The sequence below is a fragment of the Ochotona curzoniae genome, unplaced genomic scaffold (assembly GCF_017591425.1).
Source record: "Ochotona curzoniae isolate NIBS_2020 unplaced genomic scaffold, NIBS_Ocur_1.0 contig_1, whole genome shotgun sequence".
NCBI lineage: Eukaryota > Metazoa > Chordata > Mammalia > Lagomorpha > Ochotonidae > Ochotona > Ochotona curzoniae.
Window position 1 is genome coordinate 14,599,518 of NW_024464918.1, and position 22,153 is coordinate 14,621,670.

The window sequence follows — 22,153 nt, forward strand, 5'->3', positions numbered from 1 at the left end:
ATTATAGCCACTTGGAGAGTGAACCAGTGGATGGAAGATCTTTGTCTCTCCTTCTTCCTGTAAATCTTCGTTCAATTAAAAAAAAAGATACGTTTTTTTAAAAATTAGCACATAATTGCATTTCTTTTAGATTGATCATCTCTCTTAACTATGAGTTGATAGCCTATATAAAAGATGTATTTTTAATGCTTGTATAATCCTTGATCAAGGTTAAAGTTGTAAGTATCTCAAGTTAGATACCCATATCATTAGGGGACGGATGTTGTAACCTGATTTTTAAATGAGTATTTATTGACAATCTGGAACTCTTACAGTTGCTTGAAATGGAGTTGCATGTTTTGGTGGAGAAGCTAAGTGAAAAGAGCACTTAAAATAATTATTCTGTCTGTGAATGTTAAGAAAGAGCCTGAAGTAGAGAACGATGAATGGGGCTCTTAAGTAGGATGAATAGTGGACGCTTTTTCATTAGATTGACATCTACCTTATGACTGTGAAAAATAGAATGCAAAAGGAAGAGTGATGTGGGGAGAAGATGCCACAGCTGGAACGGTGGGAAGCTGGTGAGAAAGTAGGGAGTGTAGAGACAGGAACGGTTGGGTAGGGGGCGTTTCAGGGCTAAGTCACCCGCCGAATTTGAGTTTATATAATAAGAATCCAGTTAGAAAATGTGGGGAGTGAAGTGCTCCTACTTCCATAGCTTACTGTTCGTGCTGAGTTGGGTAGTGGATCAGAGAACAAACTTAGAAGGTGGAAGTAGTGGTTGATATCATGATTATAACAAAACAATTAGGAACATGATCTCCGGATCTTCTGGAACAGCCTGGAGTCAAGGCTTGAGTCTACCACTTAGTGGTTGTGTTAGTTTGAGTGCCATGTCTACCGTTGTTAGGTCTCAGTTTGCTAATATGTAAAGTGGAGATTATAAATATGTAAAGTGGAGATTTTATCTTGGTCATAGCATTGCTAGGATGATTAAGTAAATTCTTTGTAAAGGGCTTAAGACAGTGGTCCATTTAAGTTAACATGTTAAAAGTTAATACACAGGATTGTATTATGGAATAGAATATGATTTGTGGAATAGAATGTTCTTATTTTCTGCTGCTATTTGCTTTACATTGGAAAGAACACAAAAAAATTACTGCTTTACTGGGGTTGTTGCTTTACACAGTTCTTTGGTAAAATTATGTGAAGCAAAGACTCTGTTCCAGAATGTATGAGTTAACAAAATACTGTGATGCAAAGTGAGAATTGTTTATATGAAAGAATTGTGAAGAAAGTAAAATCCATGGTGGTTCTCAAATCTGTGTTTTACACAGAGTAGGAGGATGTTTAGTGCTTTGAAGGGGCATTTTTTTGTTTTTGTTTTTAAAGATTTATTTATTTTTGTTGGAAAGGCAGATCAGATTTACAGAGAATAGAGTTAGAAAGACCCTCCATCTGCTCGCTCATTCTTCAAATGGCTGCAAGAGCCAGAGCTGAGCCAGTAAAGAGCCAAGAGCTTCCCCTGGGAAGGGCTGAAGAACTTGGGCCATTTTCTGGTGCTTTCCCAGGCACATTAGCAGGGAGTTGGATGAAAAGTGAAGCAGCTGAGACCAGCACCCATATGCTGTGCTGGCATTGCACTTGTCAGCAGCTTAATTCTTCTATGCCACAATGCTGACCACTGGAGTTTTGTTTGTTTTTAAGATTTGTTTATGTTACATGAAAATCAGAGTTACAGGGAAAGAAAAGGAGACACAGAGATTATCCATCCTCTGGTACATGCCCCAAATGGCCGCAACAGCCTGATTATTGGGCTGGTTCAAAGCTGGGAACCAGGAACTTCTTCCAGGTCTCCCATGCCAGTCCTATGTTCCAAGGGCTTGGGCCAACCTTCACTGCTTTCCCAAGCTATTAGAAAGGAACTGGATTGGAAGAGGAACATTTGGGACACGAAAAGGTATCCATATGGGGTGCTAGCACCTGCAGGCAGAAGCATAGTATGAAGTGCTACTGCATTGGCCCCTGAACTTTTTTTTCAAAGCTTAGATTATCTATTTAATCCTTCAAATGTTTTTATGGGATATTGAAATCTTGTGCCAAGTTATTGTAAATGTTTAAGTCCTTGGTAGAGATCAATACGTGATTTCTGGAGATACTTAATTACAAATTCATAAATCCTTCATGCTGAGTAACCAAAAGGCCTGGGAATGAAACATCATTCTGTAATAGCGTTCTTTAACAAAAAGGGGAAAAAAAAGAAGAAAGAAACAAATAAAATGTGAAGGTGGTATTTTATCATGTCATTCTTTTTCTTGTTTCGTTGTGTAGAAAATGTTTATTTTAGTCCCCTTTTGGTCTTAGCTTCCTTCCTTTCTGTCCCTATCTCCACTTCCAAGATGGCATAGCTTTTATTTATATATTCATTTTATAAATTCATTTGACAGTTTTTAAGTATTCATGTCAGGGCTGATGGGGGGGAATACAAAATACTGTAGTCCTTGGAGGGTTTTTTGGCTTTATGTTTTTTGTTTTGAGATAGTTAACATTTTATAAAGAAATTAGCTCAAACCAAACTGCTGTTCCTAGAGGAGGACATAGATCTTGGCTAATGTAGGCCTATTATTGATTATTTTTCAGCTAATAGTACTTAACCTTGTTATTCCTGTGTTTTGTTTAAAGACTTACTACTTTATAAATAATACGTAAGAGGCTTGTTTCATTTACATTGAATTCACCACCAGCAGCTTATATGATACAACTATTTTCTCTAAGATATGTCACAGCCTTGACCTTATGAGCACACTAGGTAACACTTTACTACAATTAGAGCCATTTTAAGCATCAATATCAACAGACTCACAGGCTGTGAAAAACATGGCACATTTTAAACAGACTGCAGAAGGGACTTGCATTTATGATATGAGAACCGAACAAGATCAATTGGGAACATACATATGTGATGAGTGTCTAAAAGTTTTGGCTTCTCTGAAGTGGTTCTTGATGATCATAAAAGCACCGTGAATACTCATTTCTGTGGTTACAGATGGAATATAATGAGTAGGCAGATTTGCAAGTGTGAAACTCAAAGCGAGAATCAGTTTAACTTGTTTTTAAGACTTGTGTTAAAGGAATAGCGGATGGTTATTGTACATGGTATACAATTGGATAGGAGAAATAACTTCTAATGTTGTGTAACATAAGGGCAGGTTGACAGCTATTATGTATTTCAAAAAAAGTAGAGTTTTGAATATTCCTAACACACTAAGAAAAGCCTGAGGTGATAGACCTGCTAGTTACTCTATGTATTATGCACCTATGTCACTTTATACCCTGTAAACATATACATCTACATTCTTTTTCCTTCTCTATAAATCTTGTAAATCTGCCTTTCCAATGAAAGTTCATTTATATCTATGTTTACATATATACACACAAAACTACAGTGTGTTAGTTGAAAAGATAAATTCACATACACCCATGGTGTAAGGCAGAATAAGGTATAATGTTAAATTTAGTGAGAGGAAGGGGGAATTATGATCAGAAGGATTCAAGGTATCTTCATTGCTGCTTTTTGTTTAAAACTAGGAGGAATGAAGATTCCAGGGATGCAGTGAAACACTGAATCAAGAAAATAATAAAGAACCTGTTGCTTGTACACTGCTGGTAATGTGGTGTAATTATCCTGTATGGGAAATGAAACAGAAGTAATGGGAGAAAAGGCTAGCTGGTTCGAGGACAAATCATACAGGTTCTATTCATTAATTCATTTAGGACTTTTGATAGTCATAAGGAAATTAAGGAAAAGGCAAGAATTTCAGTACTTTTCTTTAGTTACTAAAAATTTATTCAACACCTGCTATTAACAGGCTTGTATCGGGCACTGGGAGTCTGAATGAGCAAGATACTGTGTTTTGTCTGCTGTAGGTATTTTCAGCTGTGAGATGGGGGACAGGCAAATAAACAGTCCTGTTAGGATACACTGGTTTTAGTTTTAGTCCAGGATTGTGGAATTGTGGGAAGTACAGGACACTGTAAAGAATATAGACAATTCCCACTGCATATGGAGTTTAAGAAAGATTCTATGAGGGAGCATTGTTCAAGTTACAATTTTATAATGAAGCAGAGTTAGAGAGCGGGAATGAATGGGTATAGAATTTAGAAATAGAATAACTCTATTCTAAATAAATAGAATAACAAAAGATCTAGAGGTAAAAATGACATGCTGATAACACAGAAGAAGCAAGTTGAAAATCCACATGATGGACCTGTTATGTCATGCTAAGAAATTCAGACTTCATTTTGAAGGCCATAGGAAAGTCATTATTGTTGGATTTAAAATGAGGACTCAGGTAGGATTTGTATGTCTTTTTTTTGGTAAAGTTCATGTAAAAGATGAGGAAATCACAAACACATACGAGTCATAATCATGGATACAATAGGGAGAGGAAAGGTGGGAGATGGATGTCCGCTTGTATCTTGTGTCCATGGGAGGAGGGATTGGACCTAGGTGCCCCTTGTCATTGCCTAGACATAAGCCTGAAGAGGAGAGTAGTTACATGATCCCACCTTCAAGTCCCTGGGGAGGGAGAGTATATCCTAGGGGAAGGATCCATTGCTTGCCAGGCAAAGAAAGAATGGGGGCAATAGGGCTTCCATTCAGTGACTCTAACCTAGCTACCTTCCTGTCTGACTCCTCTTTATGGTTGCCAAACGATGTAGAGTCGTCATCTGTTCTGTAGCTACTCTTTGCTGATTAGGGGCGTAGTCCTGAATGTCCCAGGTTCAGAAGTCTCCAATTCTCATCTATGGGTTCATCTCACAGACCAGAGAAATTCTGTTAGTGCCAATGCCCGAGCCCTCCACCTTGTCACCACCACTTTTACAAGTTGCCTTTGTTTTTGTTTTGTTTTTCTTGTTTTGTTTGTTGTTGTTGTTGTTGTTTATATTTTTGGGGTTTTTTTTTAAAGATTTTTTTAAATTGGAAATGCCGATACACAGATAGAAGGAGATATAGAGAGAAAGTCTGTCACTAGTTTGCTCCCCAAGTGTCTGCAACTGCCGGAACTGAACCATTCCAAAGCAAGGCATTTATTCCAGGTCTCCCACTCAGGTGTAGGTTCCCAAGGCTTTGGGCCATCTTCTACTGCTTTCTCAGGCCACAAGTAGGGAGCTAAGTGGATGTGAGGCACCCGGAACACAGTGCAGTGGCCATATAGGATCTCTGTGAATGCAGGGCAAGGGTTTAGCCATGAGGCTCTCACACCAGGCCCCTATTTGGTTTTTATAAACATTTTTAGGTATCCACTTTTTTTTTGGTAAGATTTTTTTTTTTAAAGGTGGAGTTTCAGAGAGAAAAGAAGAGATGGAAATCTTCCATCCGCTGGTTTACACTCCAAATGGTCACAATGGCCAGAGCTGGGTTGGTCCAAAACCAGGAGCTTCTGGGTTTTCCATGTGGGTGCTGGGATCCAGTGACTTGGGCCCTTCTCTGCCGCCTTCCAAGGCCATTGGACATGGAGCTGCTGAGATTCAAACCAGTGCCCACATGGGGTGCTGGCGCTGCAAGCAGAGGCTTAGCATTGACCTCAGTACTGACATCTTGTTTGTCTTAAAATGACATTCAAAGGCCCTGATTAGTTAACAGGTTCAGGCTGACTCATCGCTGGGGTGCATCTGGGCATGATCGTCTCCCCTGCACGGGAGTCAGCATAGGAGGCACAACGTGCACTGTGGGCTCTGGTCTCTGAGATTGGAGATTCTGTGGCATCTGAGACCAACTGGACATGAAAGCCCAGTCTTCTTGGTGATGCCAAAGACCATCAGTGAGCCTTCTCTTGCATTTCCTTCCTGGGCCCCTAAGCTAGAGCATTGATTCACATGGGTACAGATTGCTAGAACTTTTAAGACCCCTTGCCTGCTGCTCCAAGACTGGCATTGTGGTGTGTCACAGGTGCCAAGTGCCTAGTGCCTAGGACCCCTGCCTCAGGTCACTTGCCTGTTGAAGACCATCAGTGGGGCACACCCCCATGACCCAGCCTGGCCTAGTGCTGTGGTTACCAGTGCAAGTGGCCACTTAAGACCCTGCAGCAGGGTCCATGGCCTGCCTGCTGCCAGATTGAACTGATCAGGACTGCTGAGTGAGCCCATCCCCTGCCTGCTGCCAGCCCTGTCCTTACCAGTAGTGCTTCGTGCAGCTGGGAGCAGCCTGTCTTAGGACCTAAAGTCTGAATTTTTAGATCTCTTGTTGCAAAAATCAAACTCTTGCAGATTTAACATTTAAGAAAAGCAACTTTGCTGGCACGCTCGTATAGTTAATATAGAGCTGGCATGAATCAGGTCCAGAACGCCAGCCGCTGTTGGCTGCTGTTCTTCCAGCAGTGTAACACTTTCCTTAGGTACAAGGCAACCTAGGGGGCTGCCTACAGCCGGGGAGGATTTGTATTTCAACAAGAGCTCCTTTTAAACTCTAACCTGGTGGGAGGTTTGGTAGGAGCAGAGATTAGTTAGAAGGCTGTTGGCAGCAGTCCAGGTAGAGTTGTATGGCTAAGAGTAAGTGGACAGATGTACTTGAGAAGTACTTAGGAAACAGAATTTAAAAAAAAAAAAAACACGATGGCAGGAAGGGAGAAAAGTCACAACCATGCACAATACTGTACATGGAAAAAGAAGCTTTGTGAGAAGCTGATTATTAATTGTGATGGACTATTATGGCCAATACTAACATTAGAAAGGTGAGTCTAGTTGTGATTTGAAGGATCAATGAAGATACACCAAAGATAGTTAATTTTATGTCTCCACTTGACTGGCTATGGATGTGGCTGTGCAGAATTGGATGAGATTAACATTTGCATAAGTAAACAGTGTCCAGTGGTTTGCCCTTCCTGATGTGGGTAGTCTCATTCCATTAGTCGAAGACTTGAATAAAACAAAAAGGGTAATGACTACAGTTATGTATGCATCCAAAATTCAAGTGTTAAAAGTTAATGATGAGGGGCTAGTGTTGTGGCACAGCCATTCATTCACCATTTGTGATGCTTGCATTCCATGTTGAGGTAACTCAGTCAAGATCCAGCTGTCGACTATCCTAAAATTCCTGAAGTTCAGTAAAAATCACGCTTGAATACTATAAACTGCTAAATATAAAAATGAAAATAGACACAAGACAGCTGACTAGTACCCTATAACCATTTTAAGGTTTATAGCAGCCAGTTGTTGTATATACTAAAATTGAGATGTCAGTGAAGTAGTTACAGGATGTGGTTGAGAACTTGCATTTTCTAACATTGGTCACTCAATACCATGTCAATTAACTTTATGATGTTGTAAATTTTCAAGTTTCTTCCTGTTGTTGAAGTTGTATAGTGACTTTTCACTGAAGGGGATGATATTCTGCCAGCTCTACTTTCAGAACAAGGATGGTCTCCCAATGAAACTGGTGAATTTATCTGGACAATAAGATGCTGGACTCTCTGCATGGTCCATACCCACAATGAAGGAATCATGACTGGTTATGAGCTGTACTAGTGCAACAATATGGAGGAATTCAATTTAGGGGGAGGGGTTGAGGAGGGGTTGGAGAGGGGTGCATAGGCCCAGAGCCTATGAAACTGTCATAAAATGAAATAATAAAATTTTTAAAAAATCCAGCTGTCTTGCATCTGATCCAGCTCCTGCTAATGCCTACCCGCGAAGGCAGCAGATGATCACTTAGATACTAAGCTCCTGCACTGCTCACATATTGAGTCATACTTCAGACTTCAGCCTGGCCCTGCTGATAGGGCATTTTCAGAGGGTGCCAATGTACGCTGCCCTCCCCCCCCCCACCTCTACTTGTCAGATATAAACAAAGCTTAGCCAAAAAAAAGAGGCCAAATGTGATAGTATTACTAAAAAGTAAAAGGGCTGGCCTTGTATGGCAGGAGAGACTGGGAGAATTGGGACAAGGCTTAATGAAGTAAACTAAATTTAAAAAGGTACCCCCAAACATCACAGATACTAAAGAAACTAGTCAAGATTAATAAAGGAAAAATGTTTAACGTATATATATTTTAACTACTTATTGATTTGTGTGAAAGGCAGGGTTTCAGAGGAAGGGAGAATAATCTTCCCTCTAATAGCTCACTGCCCAAATGACTAAAACTAGTGGGGCTGGGATAGGTTGAAGCCAGGAACCTGGAGCTTTATCCAGGTCTCCTGTATTGCAGACAGGAACTTAAATACTTTGGACCATCATTTCTCCCAGGCTCATTAAGAGGGAGCTAGATCAGAAGTAGAGCTGCCAGGATTCAAACTGACCTTCATATGGGATGCCAGCATCTCGGGCAGTGTCTTGATCCATTGCATCACACCGTCAGCCCCAGTTGATAAGATGTGAAACAAGACATAGGGTTGGTGTTCAGTTGCAGCAGGTTAAGCCACCATCTCTGATGCTGGTATCTCTTGTGGGTGCCAGTCTGAGTCCTAGGCCAGCTTCCTGCTCATCTTCCTGGAAAACAGCAAAAGATGGCCCAAATGCTGGGGTCCCTGCCACAACCTGGGAGACTTGGATGGAGTTCTAGCCAAGTTTCTGGTTTTGCTTTAACCCAGGTCTGGCCATTGCACTGATTGGAATTGTCACCAGAGTGTAGATCTGTTTCTCTTTTTTCCCTAGCATCCCGTTTGAGCACTGATTCTAGTCCTGGTTGCTCTATTCCAGTCTAGCTTCTTGCATATGGACTGGGACAGCATCAGAGGATAGCTCAAGTCCTTGGACCCCTGCCACAACACGGGAATCCCAGAAAAAGGTCCTGACTTCCGAGTTTGGACCAGCTCAGCTGTGGTTGTTGTAGCCATTTGGGGAGTGACCCAGCAGATGGAAGATATCTCTGTGTCTCTGTCTCTATCTCTGTCTCTCTTTCTGTATGTAAATCTTTCACATAAAAATAAAATCTTCAGGGCCTGCCATGGTAGCCTAGTGGCTAAAGTCTTCATCTTGCACATGCTGGAATCCCATGTGAGTGCCAGTTTAGTTTGTGTCTTGTCTGCCCCACTTCCCATCCATCTCCCTGCTTGTGGCCTGGGAAAGCAGTTGAGGACAACCCAAAGCCTTGGGACCCTGTGCCCGCGTGGGAGACCCAGAATAAACTTCTGGTCCTTGCTTTGGATCGACTTGGGGAGTAAATCACTGGACGAAAGATCTTCCTGTCTCTCCTCCTCTCTATGTATCTTACTTTCTAATAAAAATAAATAAATCTTTGAAAAACAAGTAAATGAAATATTTGAAAAAAATGTACTGAAAACAAGATTGTGAAATGGAAAATATGAACAATATTTTTGAAAGTTCAAACCAAAGGATTTCTTATCCCCCTAAGAATATACTATAGCAGATTTCTTGGGACTTAAGCTGGAGAAAAAATGCGTTGTCTCAGAAGTTCTAGAAATGTATAATATAGTTCCCTGTATGAGAGTAGTACAGTGAAGTCTTTGAGAAATGTTGCAATAATAATGGTTGCCTTTGTTTAGGTAGCATTTCCCAAACCTGCCCATGAAACCTTGTTCTTACATAGCACCTGTTATATCTCTCAGAATATTTTCTCACAAAACACTATTTAGACTTGTATTTTAGAAGACAAAAGAAACCTTCCAAATTGTGGTATAATGTATTGAAAGAGAAATCAGCTGGAAATAGTTTGGTGTTGGAGCTGACATAAGGAATAGTCTGTTGAAGCAGCTGTGTCTGTATCGGAGTGCAGAGCAGCTTGATGTCCTAACATTCAAAGTTGGCTCCGTGCTGTGTGTGCAGAGAGGGCACGGAGAGGGAATGGAGACTGCTCAGTCAGACGGTAATCCCTGGAAGAATTTTACCAACCTGTTCACAACACTTGCTTATGCTGAATGCAACCACCATTTCTCTCCCATCTATCCTCCCCCTCTTCTTTTAAAGATTTATTTTAGTTGAAAGAGTTAAGGAGAAACAGAGATCTTCTGTCCCCTGGATCACCACCCAAATGGCCGCAACAGTCACAGCTGATCTGGTCCAGATCCAGGAGCCAGGACCTTTTTCTGGGTCTCATAGTGGGTGCAGGAGCACAAGGAGTTGAGCTGTCCACTGCTGCTTCTCAAACTGTATTCATGAAGCTGGATTGGAAGTGGAGCAGCCAGGCCTTGAATTGGTACCCAAATGAGTTGCCAGTATTCAGACTGAAGATTATATAGCCTGGTATGCCATTGTGCCTATCTCACTTTTTCTTTCTTTCTTTCTTTTTTTTTAATAAGGTCAATTTTCCAGTTTTCTTAGAAAAAAAAAAATAAGGTCAATTTTTTATTTTATAATGAAAAATATTTTAAAAGTTTAAGTTAATGCCCTGCCTTTGTCTCCTTTTTAGCTATTAGCATCCCAACTCAAATGTCCTCGTGTGTTTTTATCTTTCCAGACCTTATCCACACATGTGTTTTTTATGTAGCTGTTAGTAGTATTCATGTAAGTAGTGGTTTTCTGAGCAATGAAAGGAAAAGAATTTTCTAGTAGTTGTTAACCTGTGCCTGTTCTAGTACCGTGACATGCCAAGTACCATTGCTACTCCATTTTGTAAGCTATGTTTCTGCCTGCTTCCCTTAGCCATAAAACTCACCATTCCTTTTTACCATTCATAAATGTACTGCTACAAGAGTGCTTGTCTGGAAAGTAAAAGCTCATATCACGGAACAGGCTTTTAGTGAAGCAGCTTTTCCATAAACTTCTGCTGCCCACATCCTAAGAGCAGCGCCTCTGCTACAATTGGAACGAAAGTGTTTCCACGTAAAAAATCAAGACCCAGTGAGCATCCAGATATTGCCAAGTGTCTTGGATTGTATTCTTGCAGAAGAAACAGTCCAGAAACTCAGTAGCAGTAGTCCCTCTGAAACTCTTTGTTTAGCCAAGTATCTCATCAGGTAAATTTTGTGAATTTCATATTTGGCAATTTGGAAACTTGGAGTTCTTTTATGTTTGATATTCCTGTGTTTTTTTTAAAGATTTGTTTATTTTTATCAGACAGGTTTTTTTTTTTAATCAGAAAAACAAGAGGAATCAGAGAAAAGCCTTTCATCTGCTTTTTCACTCCCCATATGACTGCGACAGCCAGAACTGAGCCAATCTAAAACCAGGAGCCAGGAGCTTCTTTTAGGTCTCCCACACAGGAACAGGGTCCCGAGGCTTTGGTCCAACCCATGCTGCTTTGCCAGGCCATAAGCAAGGAGCTGGATGGGAAGTGAAGCAGCCTGGACATGAACCAACAGCCATATGGGATGGTGGTGCTGATTATGAAGGATTAGCCAATTGAACCTTTGCGCCACCCCTAGTATTCCTAAATTTTAAATTCAAACTTCATGTTAGATAATTTCCATCTTATTTTTTATAATTTAAAGCCTTCATTTTTGTTATAATTTGGTATTGGATATGCCACTCCAGTAATTAACATGATGCATTATTTTAGTGAGTCCAAAAAGTGTTAGCCTTACTGCTTGATGGTATTAGATTGCTGCTAAAGGAGAAATTGCCACTTAATATAAAATAAAATCCTAAGTTACAGTGAGTAGGGGCCCAGATTAGTAAGTAAACTTTTAAATTCAACCTCTGTTAATGATCAGAAAGCAGTTACTCTGTGGTAGGGCTTATATTAGTAGATTTTTGTCTTTGGTGATACTCATCTTCACTTCTTTGGCCATTAAGTGAGGAGATCTGTATATATTTCTTTCCTTGAAATTTTAATTTCACTGTCTATGGGACATCAGATTATGGTTTTGTTGCTGTGACTTCTTTTGACAGTGAGATGGCAAATAAGTAATAAAGCAGTATGCTGTCTTCAGCTTAACTAACAAATAACAACAGAAAATGTTGTATGCTAAGTATTTAACACATACCATTTCATTTTTATCTCTAATACCTAGAGACCTCTCAGATGAGGAAGCAGGTACATGGTGGGTATTTTATCAGGGGACCAGAATTTCTGTATGTCAGAAACAAAATTAAGGCTCTAATAATTGCTAGTGAATAGTTGATCAATTAATATACATATTGCTTTGTTTTTTACACCAAATAACCATAAAAGCTAAAAGCAGTTTGTGGAAATAGTTAGATGTGCAACGTGTTTCTTTACTGTGGTCTTGTGTTTTGGAACAGTTCATTGCGTCAGGGCCCGCTTTGACATCTGAAAATGTGCTACTAACAGACAGGCTATTTTATTTGTATTGCTAATCACTGAAGTTGTAAGGAAAGGGAAATATTTTTGTAGTTTCTTCCTCCCATAGGTCATAATTTAGTGTAGACTTCAGGATGTTTTTCTTGGTTTATCTCAATTATGTAGTTTCTTGCACATCTGTTATGTAAATTAATAAATTATTTCCTTGAAAAATTGCCATTTCAAGTCATGCTTAATAACCATCAAGAAGTTGGTATCTTTTGAGAAGAAAAATTAAATGATAGTCTATAAGGAACAAAAATCTGACTACTGTTCTGGTTTATACCTTATTTTGTTTTATTTTTGGACTTATTCTAATACTTTTTGAAGCAGTAAAATAATCATATGTGGTTTCTGGTGTTTCCTAAGAGACTATTCTGGACTATAAATATTTAATGACCTTTTTTATAAAATGAGTTATTTTAGCTTCTGCCTCTATAATAAATTGTATCTTTTCATTGGTAATTTGAATATATACTCTGGTACACTTTTGGCCACTGAAACTAAATTTGGAGTATTGACTTATTAAATGATTAGTTGTTTAATTTCATCTTCTGATCTTGAGTTCTACAAAAGCCATCAAATAATGGTATTCTGAAGTTTTTTTCGTTCAGAAAAAAGTCCAGATTTAGGTGTACCTTGAGACTTGAAGTTAAAGCTAGTTATTAGAAATCTCAGAAATTTTTGATATGGGACTGGTTAGTTTTACTCTACCCAAAGTGACACTGAATTCATTCTGGACATTTTCTTGATAAGTTAAGTGAACTCTTCTAAACGCAGTCTTCTAGGTATTTCTTTATAGTACAGTTTAGAATGATCAAGATTTAGAATCATGGTTTTTAAGCTAGAAAATGTTTTTTAAAAGATTATTTATTTATTAAAAATATTTACTTATTTTTATTGGAAAGCCAGATTTACAGAAAGGACAGACAGAGGAAAACATCTTTCATCCACTGGTTCATTCCCCAAATGGCTGCAATGGCCAGAGCTGAGCCAGTTTGAAGCCAGGAACCAGGAGCTTCTTCTGGGTCTCCCATATTGATGAAATGACCCAAGTATTTGAGCCATCCTGCACTGCTTTTTCAGGCCATATGCAGGGATCTGAATTGGAATGGAAAAGCTGGGGCATAAGCTGGCACCCATATGGAGTTCTAGTGCTTGAATGTGAAGGTTTAACCTGTTGAGTCAGAGTGCTTGCCCATAAGCTTGAAAATTTTAAAAACTATTTGTAATGTTGGTGTTCTGTGATAAATATTTATAGAAATCAGAAGGGTTAATATAGTACAAATTCATTATCAGCTACTAGGAAATCTCGAATAACACAATTATCTTGTCAATTAGAGAAAGTTCTCACTTTTTTTGTTGTTAATATTTATGTGTTTGAAAGACAGAGAGAGTTATTGAGATTGAAAGGTGTTTCTTCTATCTGCTTCATTTCCAAATGAGCACAATGGCCAGGCAAAAGTGAGGAGCCAGGGAAGATTTCATGATTTTATTATGATCCAGTCGCCTTTGGAGTAAGTAGCTTTTTACGTCATTGGCTTCCAGTTCACAGCTCAGCTTTGTTCTCTGTCTCTGGAGCTGTGGTAACAACTTGAGTCTTTGTGAAAAAATTTCTTAAACTCTAGTGCGAGTAATGAGAGTGACAGAGTCTAAGGAAATCGCAAAACACAGACAGAATATAATGTTCTACATTTATGTGAATACATCCTATTGGGCAATAAGTTCAGATCAGTGACATAGTCACATTTATATAGAATAGGTAAGGTTGTGAGACATGTGCTTCCATACTGAAGTTTCCTCAGAAATAAAATGTTGATGCCTTTAAAAAGTGATTCTTCTGTGGTAAGGAGCTGTAATATGTACAGGATGCTTTGAGTTTCTTTGCCTCTAGGAGAAGGTTAGGAGTCTGCACAAAAATGTGCATGTTTGTGATTTGGAGGGCACCGAGGGATCTTCAGCTTTCCGATGGGAATGTTAAGAATTTGTTCTTCCTGCTTTGTTTCCTAATTGTAGAATATTCAGTGTGGTATTTGCTCCCGTCTGTACCTTCTTCCACAAAAACGGCAAATTATTTTTATTTATTTATTTTTAAGATTTATTTTTATTGAAAGGCGGATATACAGAGAGGAGAGACAGAGAGGAAGATCTTCCGTCCGATGAGTCACTCCCCAAGTGAGCGCAACGGTCGATGCTATGCCGATCCGAAGCCAGGAGCCTCTTCCAGGTCTCCCACATGGGCACAAGGTCCCAAAGCTTTGGGCTGTCTTAGGCTGCTCTCCCGGGCCACAGGCAGGGGGCTGGATGGGAGGCGGGGCTGCCAGGATTAGAACCGGCACCCATATGGGATCCCGGGCCTGCAAGGCGAGGACCTTAACCACTGCGCCACCACACCGGGCCCTGAAAATTATTTTTAGAAAGAACATTTTAATAAAACTTATCTTTCTGGTTTATCTGTAAGTAGTATCAATATAGTCTAAAACTTCGAGTTAAGATTATAAGAGTTTGAGCCATATTAATCAACAGTGTTCAATAGTTGGAAAATATCAAGTGATTAATATTATACAGTTCAACTCTCCACCCCCATAATATTGAACTAAACTCTTACTAAAACTGTGTTTCAATCTTGGTGTGAATGAGAGAATTTGGCAACAGATTGTCATAAGACTGTTAACCCTTGATTTTCATACAACTTCACACAAAACACAATTTCAAAAATAGTTACATCATTTATGAGTTATTTTCTATGGTCTTTTTTGTTTTTTAAGATTTGTTTATTTTTTATTGGAAAGGCAGATATACAGAGAGGAGGAGAGACAGAGAGGAAGATATTCCGTCCGATGGTTCACTCCCCAAGTGAGCGCAACGGCTGATGTTATGCCGATCCGAAGCCAGGAACCTCTTCCGGGTCTCCCACGTGGGTGCAGGGTCCCAAAGCTTTGGGTTGTCCTCAACTGCTTTCCCAGGCCACAGGCAGGGAGCTGGAAGGGAAGCGGGGCCACCGGGATTAAAACCAGCACCCATATGGGATCCTGGTGCGTTCAAGGTGAGGACTTTAACCACTATGCTATTGCACCGGGCCCATCTTCTATGGTCTTAATGTCATGTACTGGAGGAGCAATTGGGCATTATTTCTCATCAGTATTTTTTGTAGTTCTAATGTCAGCTTGAGTTTAGACATCAGCAGATTTCTATATTTGAACTATTTTAGATACCCAGTTATGTTAACAAATCTGGCATTTCTTTAAATATTCAAAATTATTCTTACAGTAGAACGACTGTGCAGCTCCCTTCTTCCTCCAAAACCTGGCAGGAAGTGCTCTTGGTTTGATCTTACTTTGTTGCTGAAATAGAAAAGATAAAATAGTATTTCACTGCACATTTTTTTGTGGTTATCTCTGAAGGCATGCTTCAGCATTTAGGATTTTAGTATTCCTTCTTGAAGGTCAAGAGGAGAACAGACGATGCATAATCTGGTGTAATCCTGTTGAAATAGTTGAAATGATGCACCACATCATGGTTGAAATAGACTGTGGTTTTTTAAGTAAATAGGTTACCCTTTTTTTTTAAATCTTGTTAATTCAGAAAGAATAGATTGAAAGAAGCCTCATGTTTTTAAATATTTCCAATTTCAGCCCTTACCCACACTGTGGTTTTTCCTTACCTTCCATTGAAGTGTGTTTGTGTTAAGAATGAAGTGCATTGTTTCCTCTTCAGTTGGATGGTTTATATGCAACATTTGCTAAAACTGATGAAAATAGAATTTGCTCAGTTAAGAATACTTTAGATAAGTGGCAGACTTTTCACTTAGGTCACATAACAAATGGCCGCCATGACTGGCACTGCAACAGGCTGAAGCCAAGAGCAGTGATCTCCCTTTGGTCACCCATGGACCCATGGAAGAGCTGTCTTCATCTGCTTTCCCGGGCTCATTAACCCGAGCTGGGTTGAAAGTGGAGTCCTGGAACTCATGCTGGCGCTCATGTAGGATGCTGGTGTCACAGCCAGTGGCTTGAGTTGCTATACCACAACACCCGCCACGTTTTTAGCCTTTAACAAGAAGTCATAATGTGCTTGTTTATACTGTTCAAACTGATTGCGAAGAGATAGTTTTTGTTGTTGTTTGTTTGTTTTAATATTTTTAATTCAGGAATTTTTATTTAGGATAGTGAAAGCCAGATGCTGCTTGTTTGGACTGTTAATCCAACTGGTATGAAACTTGTATTTTTCTTACATACCTTTGTATTTTTGTGTCTTTTAAAAAAACCAATGAAAGCCCCCTCTAGTGTTGAAATAGACCTTCTTGAGATACTGTATAGATCATAGAAAGTTTTGAGAATTAAACCAGCAGTGTCTTTCCTGTCATATCTGGGCATGAGTTTTTGTTTGCTTTTCCTTTGTGGCGAGAGGGAATAGTTTCTCTTTTTTAAAAAATACTGCCAGAATTATGAGTTAAAGCATGGATTGGGGGCCACGGACAACCTGAGGAAAAAACTCTCAAAATGCCAGTTCTACCTCTTTAAAAGTAGTTATTTTTTGAATGACCTGGAATAAAGCCCAACTGCAGCGTAGAGGTGTTCTGGTGTCATTTATATTTGTTTTTGAATTGAGTGAAACTTGAAAACACTTTGCTTTGGAATTGTTTGTGCCATCAGATCTCTTGAAAGTTCTCTCCAGTTTTTGAAGGTGACAATTTTGTTGGAAAATAGTTTTAAAATAGACTGATTCATATCATAGAAGTAGTTTCTTTTTGTTTTTGTTATGAGTGCCATTATCCTACTGTAGATACACTTTGTGACTGTATTTTATGTTCTGATGTATTCTTCCCCCCCTCTTTTTTTTTTTTTAGCCAAGTCAGTGAGGAGATTCTAAAATTGCTGGGGGTTTTTTTTCCCCATTTTTTCCTCTAAACATGAGCCTGCAACCCAGAGTCCTGTGAAGGGTTACAGAACAGAACTTTCCTTACTTAATCCAGGGGCCTTTGTAACTTGAGTAAGGAAAATGGTGTTCTGAAAGCTCTAGCGTTTATGAATGCACTGGTAAAAATATTTCAGGTAGAGGAATTGGAGATTAACTCCTTTCATCTTGGCTCTGCAGCAGATTAAACAATATGAAGAGATTTCAGCTGCATTGTTGGGAATCAAATGCTCAGCTGAGTTATAATCCTAATTGCTGTTGTTCATTTTCAGAGCTACATTTTGACAGTTCTAACTGCCTACACCACACATTGTTCAGCCACCAGGATAAACAAATAGATCCTGAAATCCATCATTCTGTGCATCCTAAATTGCTCATCACTTACTGGCCTTCTTGATTTCATTGTTGGTAAAATTAGAGGGGAAATTATTCTGCATTTTACATAGAACTGTTAACAGAATCATTACTGGATTTTGTTTAAAAAATTCATTAAGAATCTTACATTTTGGAAGGGCAGTAAAGATTATGAAAATTTGTTTCCTGAGAAGTAATTTGTATTTGTATTTTGTAAAACTATTTTGTAGGCAGCTTTTTTCAAGATCTGAAAGAATGTTAAGATTTCACACTTCTTTCTTAGTAGAATGGTATTCTGAATATAAATCTGAAAACCAGATTTGTTCATTGAATTTGTAAGTCACATGATAATTTTTTTAAAAGCTTGACACAAACACGTTACTCGTCCTAAGAACTAAAGAAATTGAAAGTGTGCAGTGACTCTAAAATTTGTATGTCATTATAATTTAGAGATTTGAGTGTTAATTTTGATCAGAATTTTTGTATTTAAAAAAAGGAACTTTTGTATTTAAAAAAAGGAACATACGTACTGGTGGATGCATCTCCCAAGTCATTCTGCCTCAGCCCCATCTTTCATACGAACTGACAGAAGCTGTGGCCTAACCTAGCACAGCACATCAGCAGGTTTCATGGCCTACTCAGGGTGGCTCCCAGTAACCCCCACCAGACCTACTCCCAGCCCTGGTTTTTGCATGTGCCAGCATGTACTGTGGCCTAACCCAGCCTGTCTTACATCCCATCTGTCTCTGTGTACACCCATGGGTTCTATGGCTTAGCTCAGTCAGACCTTCCTCCATACCTAACCTAAAGATGCCAGCAGGTGCTGCTGCCTTGAACAGCGTGGCTGGGCACCAGCATTGGCTTTCATGCACACCAGTGGGAGCTGCAGCCCAGCAGGAGAGAGTGTAGGTGCTATCCTCTAAGGTAGTATTTATTCCCAGTTTATAGGAAGAAGAGATTAAGATACTGAAATAATTTTTCCAAAGATCAGAAAGTAATTAAAGTTAGATCTTTCTACTCCTGGAGCTCATGTTCTTGAACGTTGCTGAAGTCGTCAGGAAAAGTTAAATGTATTATGTAATTTTGTGATGGACTATTGTGTAACCACACATTGCAAGTTTCAGTGGCTGTATAATGACATGTAAAATGTGCATGATATAGAAGTGGAAAGAGACCGAGGGATTATAATTAAATGTGTGTAGAGTCCTAAACATCTGTAGAGTGTTATCTTTAAGGGTTTTTTTTGTTTGTTTTTTACGTGATATAAATATGTTCAGATGTTAAGAAATTCTGCATGTTAAGCAAAATTACTTAAGCAGGGTACCTAACCCGGCATGTAAACCAGTCCTGGTCAGGAAGCTGACAACTTAGTTTTATGATAGACTCTACCATGCTCAGTTTCCTTTTTAATTTGACCCAAAGCTATTTTTTACTGGACTAATGCCAGATCTAATGCAGTCTCTCATCTGTATTCTTGGAGGCTAATGGGATAGTGAAATCTTCTTAGAGATAACTTAGATATGTTACCTGGTGTCCTTGGGGTGCTTGTGGACCAGAGATGTTTTCACTCCACCCTGTAGAAGTAGCTCATTAGGACACCCAGTGGTGTCATTATTAAGTTTTCATGTGTTTCTCAGTTTTGATGCTAATCCTTGTGTATATATTTTTTTCTCTGTAGCACCAATGTGGTTATGAATTATTCAGAGATCGAGTCTAAGGTTCGAGAAGCAACAAACGATGATCCTTGGGGGCCTTCTGGGCAGCTCATGGGAGAGATTGCCAAGTAAGTGATAATTTGACTCAGCAGTGCGGAAAGAATCAAAGTATCTTTTCACAGAAACGTGAATTTGCTTTCAGTTTTAAACTCTTCAGCTGCCAGGTAGAAATCTTGCATAATCATTCAAATAATGTAGAAAGTTTTATGCAAGATCCATTCCCCTCTAAGTATTAGCTTTAAACAAACAAGTGAACTGTCAGTTTTCCATTTTCAAGGTTAGTGACTTACTTTAACTTCCTATCTAAAATTTTGATGAATGCATTTAAGGTGTTTTAAAGTAAAATTATAAAAGTTTTCACAAGGAAGATATAGGACCCTGTTGAAATGAAGAGTTCCCACAGTATGATGTTAGTGAGGCTTACAAATATGCCAGATACAGTATAAAATAATATAGGGTGAACATTTTCAAGAACATTTATTTAAATTTTTTGTGTTAAACTTATTTTAAAGTGCTTTGAAGATAATCCAGTAAGTTAGAACAAGCCTGCCATCTACTGTCAGAATTAATATATTGCAAGCTTAAGGGAATAACCTTTTTTTCAGGGCAACATTTATGTATGAACAGTTTCCAGAACTTATGAACATGCTTTGGTCACGAATGTTAAAAGACAACAAAAAGAATTGGAGAAGAGTTTATAAGGTATGAATGTAAGCTTATTTGAACAAGTTGATCTGTTGAAAATAAATGCTTGAAACTTAAGACATACAAAAGATCCTAAAGCACATTAAAAGCTTGCAATACAGTATTTTGAAATAGAAGAGGTAGATTTATAATTTGCTTTATTAGTTGTGGTAAATAGCCTAAAATGTTAAGGTAATCTGACTCGTATTTGTAAATTTGACTTCTTACTTTAATCTGTTAATTTTTTCCTACCAAAAATTATGCTACTAAAATAATGAATTAAGATGAAGACCGTGGTTTAATTTGATTTATGTCTACAGAAAACTTTGACTGTTAACAGTATTATTACAAAATTCTGTACCTCAAAATGTATTAGTTCAGAAATTTCAAAACATACTAGATTGAAATGTATTATTTTTAATTTGTGAGTGTGTACTCTTTATCAAATTCTTTGCATTTGGTCCCAATCTCATGTAATACAGAATTCTAAAAGAGCAGCCATTTTTCTTCTAGCCCACCATTATTTTTTGCTGCTCAGATAAGTTTTTCTGTGTTTTCTAAAATGACATGTAACATTCTTGTTTGAAATTTTCAAAGTAACATTTCTAGCCTTCAGAATTGAAAATCTATGCTTTTATGTTGTTTGTTTATTGAAAATCCTCAGTTCACACTGTGTGCTTGTGTAGTAGATGCAGTGAACTAGTTGGAAGTTTGTTTCTTGAGTAAATGACTTTAAAACGGTAACTGGTATAATGAAATTTTGTACCATTAATTTTGTAAACCAACCTGGATCGTCTCATATTCAAGTGAGCATTTTCCAAGCAAAGTTCAGTTCATCTGTAAGTGCAATGTAGTAGTTCTCAGTGTATTCACAAGGTCGTACAAGAGTCATTGCTGTCTAATTCTAAGTCATTTTCATTACTCCCAAAGGAAACCCTGTACCTATTAGCGGTCATTCTAAATTCATGTTGCAGTAAAATTTTCTGAAGTGTTAGTTTTCTTTACCTTGTTGGCAGCAGCTGTTGAAACAAAAGCCTCATTAACATCGGAATTATATTTTATCTGGAGAAAACACTATGGGATTACCAAATCATTCTAAGTTTCCATAGCTATGTAATACCCAGTAAAAAATAAAAACTGCTTTCTAATGCTTTATTTATTAGTATAACATGTTCATATTTTTCATTATCAATTTTTAAAAACTTTTTTGATACATATTTAAAGTCTGATGTAAAGAAAAATTATTTATTTTCTAATTCTAGAATTTTCTTTTTATCCGTTTTCCAAAACTACCAGGATTTATTTTGTTAAACCAGTTGTTGCTTTGTATTTTTACAGTCATTGCTACTCCTAGCTTACCTCATAAGGAATGGATCAGAGCGTGTTGTTACAAGTGCCAGAGAACACATTTATGATTTGCGATCCCTGGAAAATTACCACTTTGTAGGTGAGCATTAGAAAAACCTTATAAGCAAATTAAAACAGTAGTTGGAGTTGTCAGTCACCTGAACCAGCTTAGAAGCTTCTCTGCTCTAATTAGAATGTGACTGTTGCTGGTTGTGTGACGAGTGCAGAATCCAAGACGTGGGGCCCTAGAGTATTAATTAGTGAAGACAAGAACTTGCAGAAAAGACTGGCTAATAACAACAGAACCAACACAACATGAATGTTCGGGTTTATATTAAAATATGCACTGGAGGCTGGTCCCCTGTGGTGTCCATAAAGGAATAGCTTTAATCATATGGGAAGAAAAGGTTAGAGCTCCAAAACACACACATCTGTTTGAAGCTGAGTTTTTTTCCCTCCCACCAAATAATATTTACTGTGCAAAGGCAGCAAGGCCAGAGTGTGTTTTGAATGTGAAAGAGGCTGGAGAATGAAGCACATTTCATTTTGTAGTATAGTTGCTTTAATGTCCTTTAAAAATTCAGTGTTCTAGCTACACTAAGTCCTAGTAATTAGTGTTCCCAAATTTCTATTGAGGAATCCAAGCTGTTTGGGTGCTTTGCAGTTACTAAACTTGTTCTTCTTTTTTTTTTTTTCCTCCTGATAAAATAAAATAGAAAAATAAATACTAGTAAATAAATATGTGCATTTTGTTTAGTCATCAGTAATTCTTTTTGGTGGATCATTAATTGACCTTGCATGGTACCATTATCTGTAGTCCTTAAGCCAGAAATGTATTTCAAAACTTGAAATTTACTGAAAAGGATATGGCAAAGTCCAATAGCATAATCTACCTCTTTTCATTATTTTTCTGAATGTTGAAGTTCATTTCATACTGAGATTTTTGTTTTTATTGTA

At 38.3% G+C, this 22,153-nt stretch overlaps 1 protein-coding gene across 4 annotated transcripts in view; it reads left to right on the forward strand.

Moving 5' to 3' along the window:
* CLINT1 (clathrin interactor 1) overlaps window positions 1-22,153 on the forward strand; it is a 57,173-nt gene that overhangs the window by 11,914 nt on the left and 23,106 nt on the right. For all 4 annotated transcript variants that reach the window (XM_040988270.1, XM_040988183.1, XM_040988098.1 and 1 more), the window contains exons 2-4: window positions 19,129-19,233; window positions 19,771-19,867; window positions 21,188-21,296. In XM_040988270.1, coding sequence (XP_040844204.1) covers window positions 19,129-19,233; window positions 19,771-19,867; window positions 21,188-21,296 — 311 coding nt within the window. The remainder of the gene's footprint in view (window positions 1-19,128; window positions 19,234-19,770; window positions 19,868-21,187; window positions 21,297-22,153) is intronic.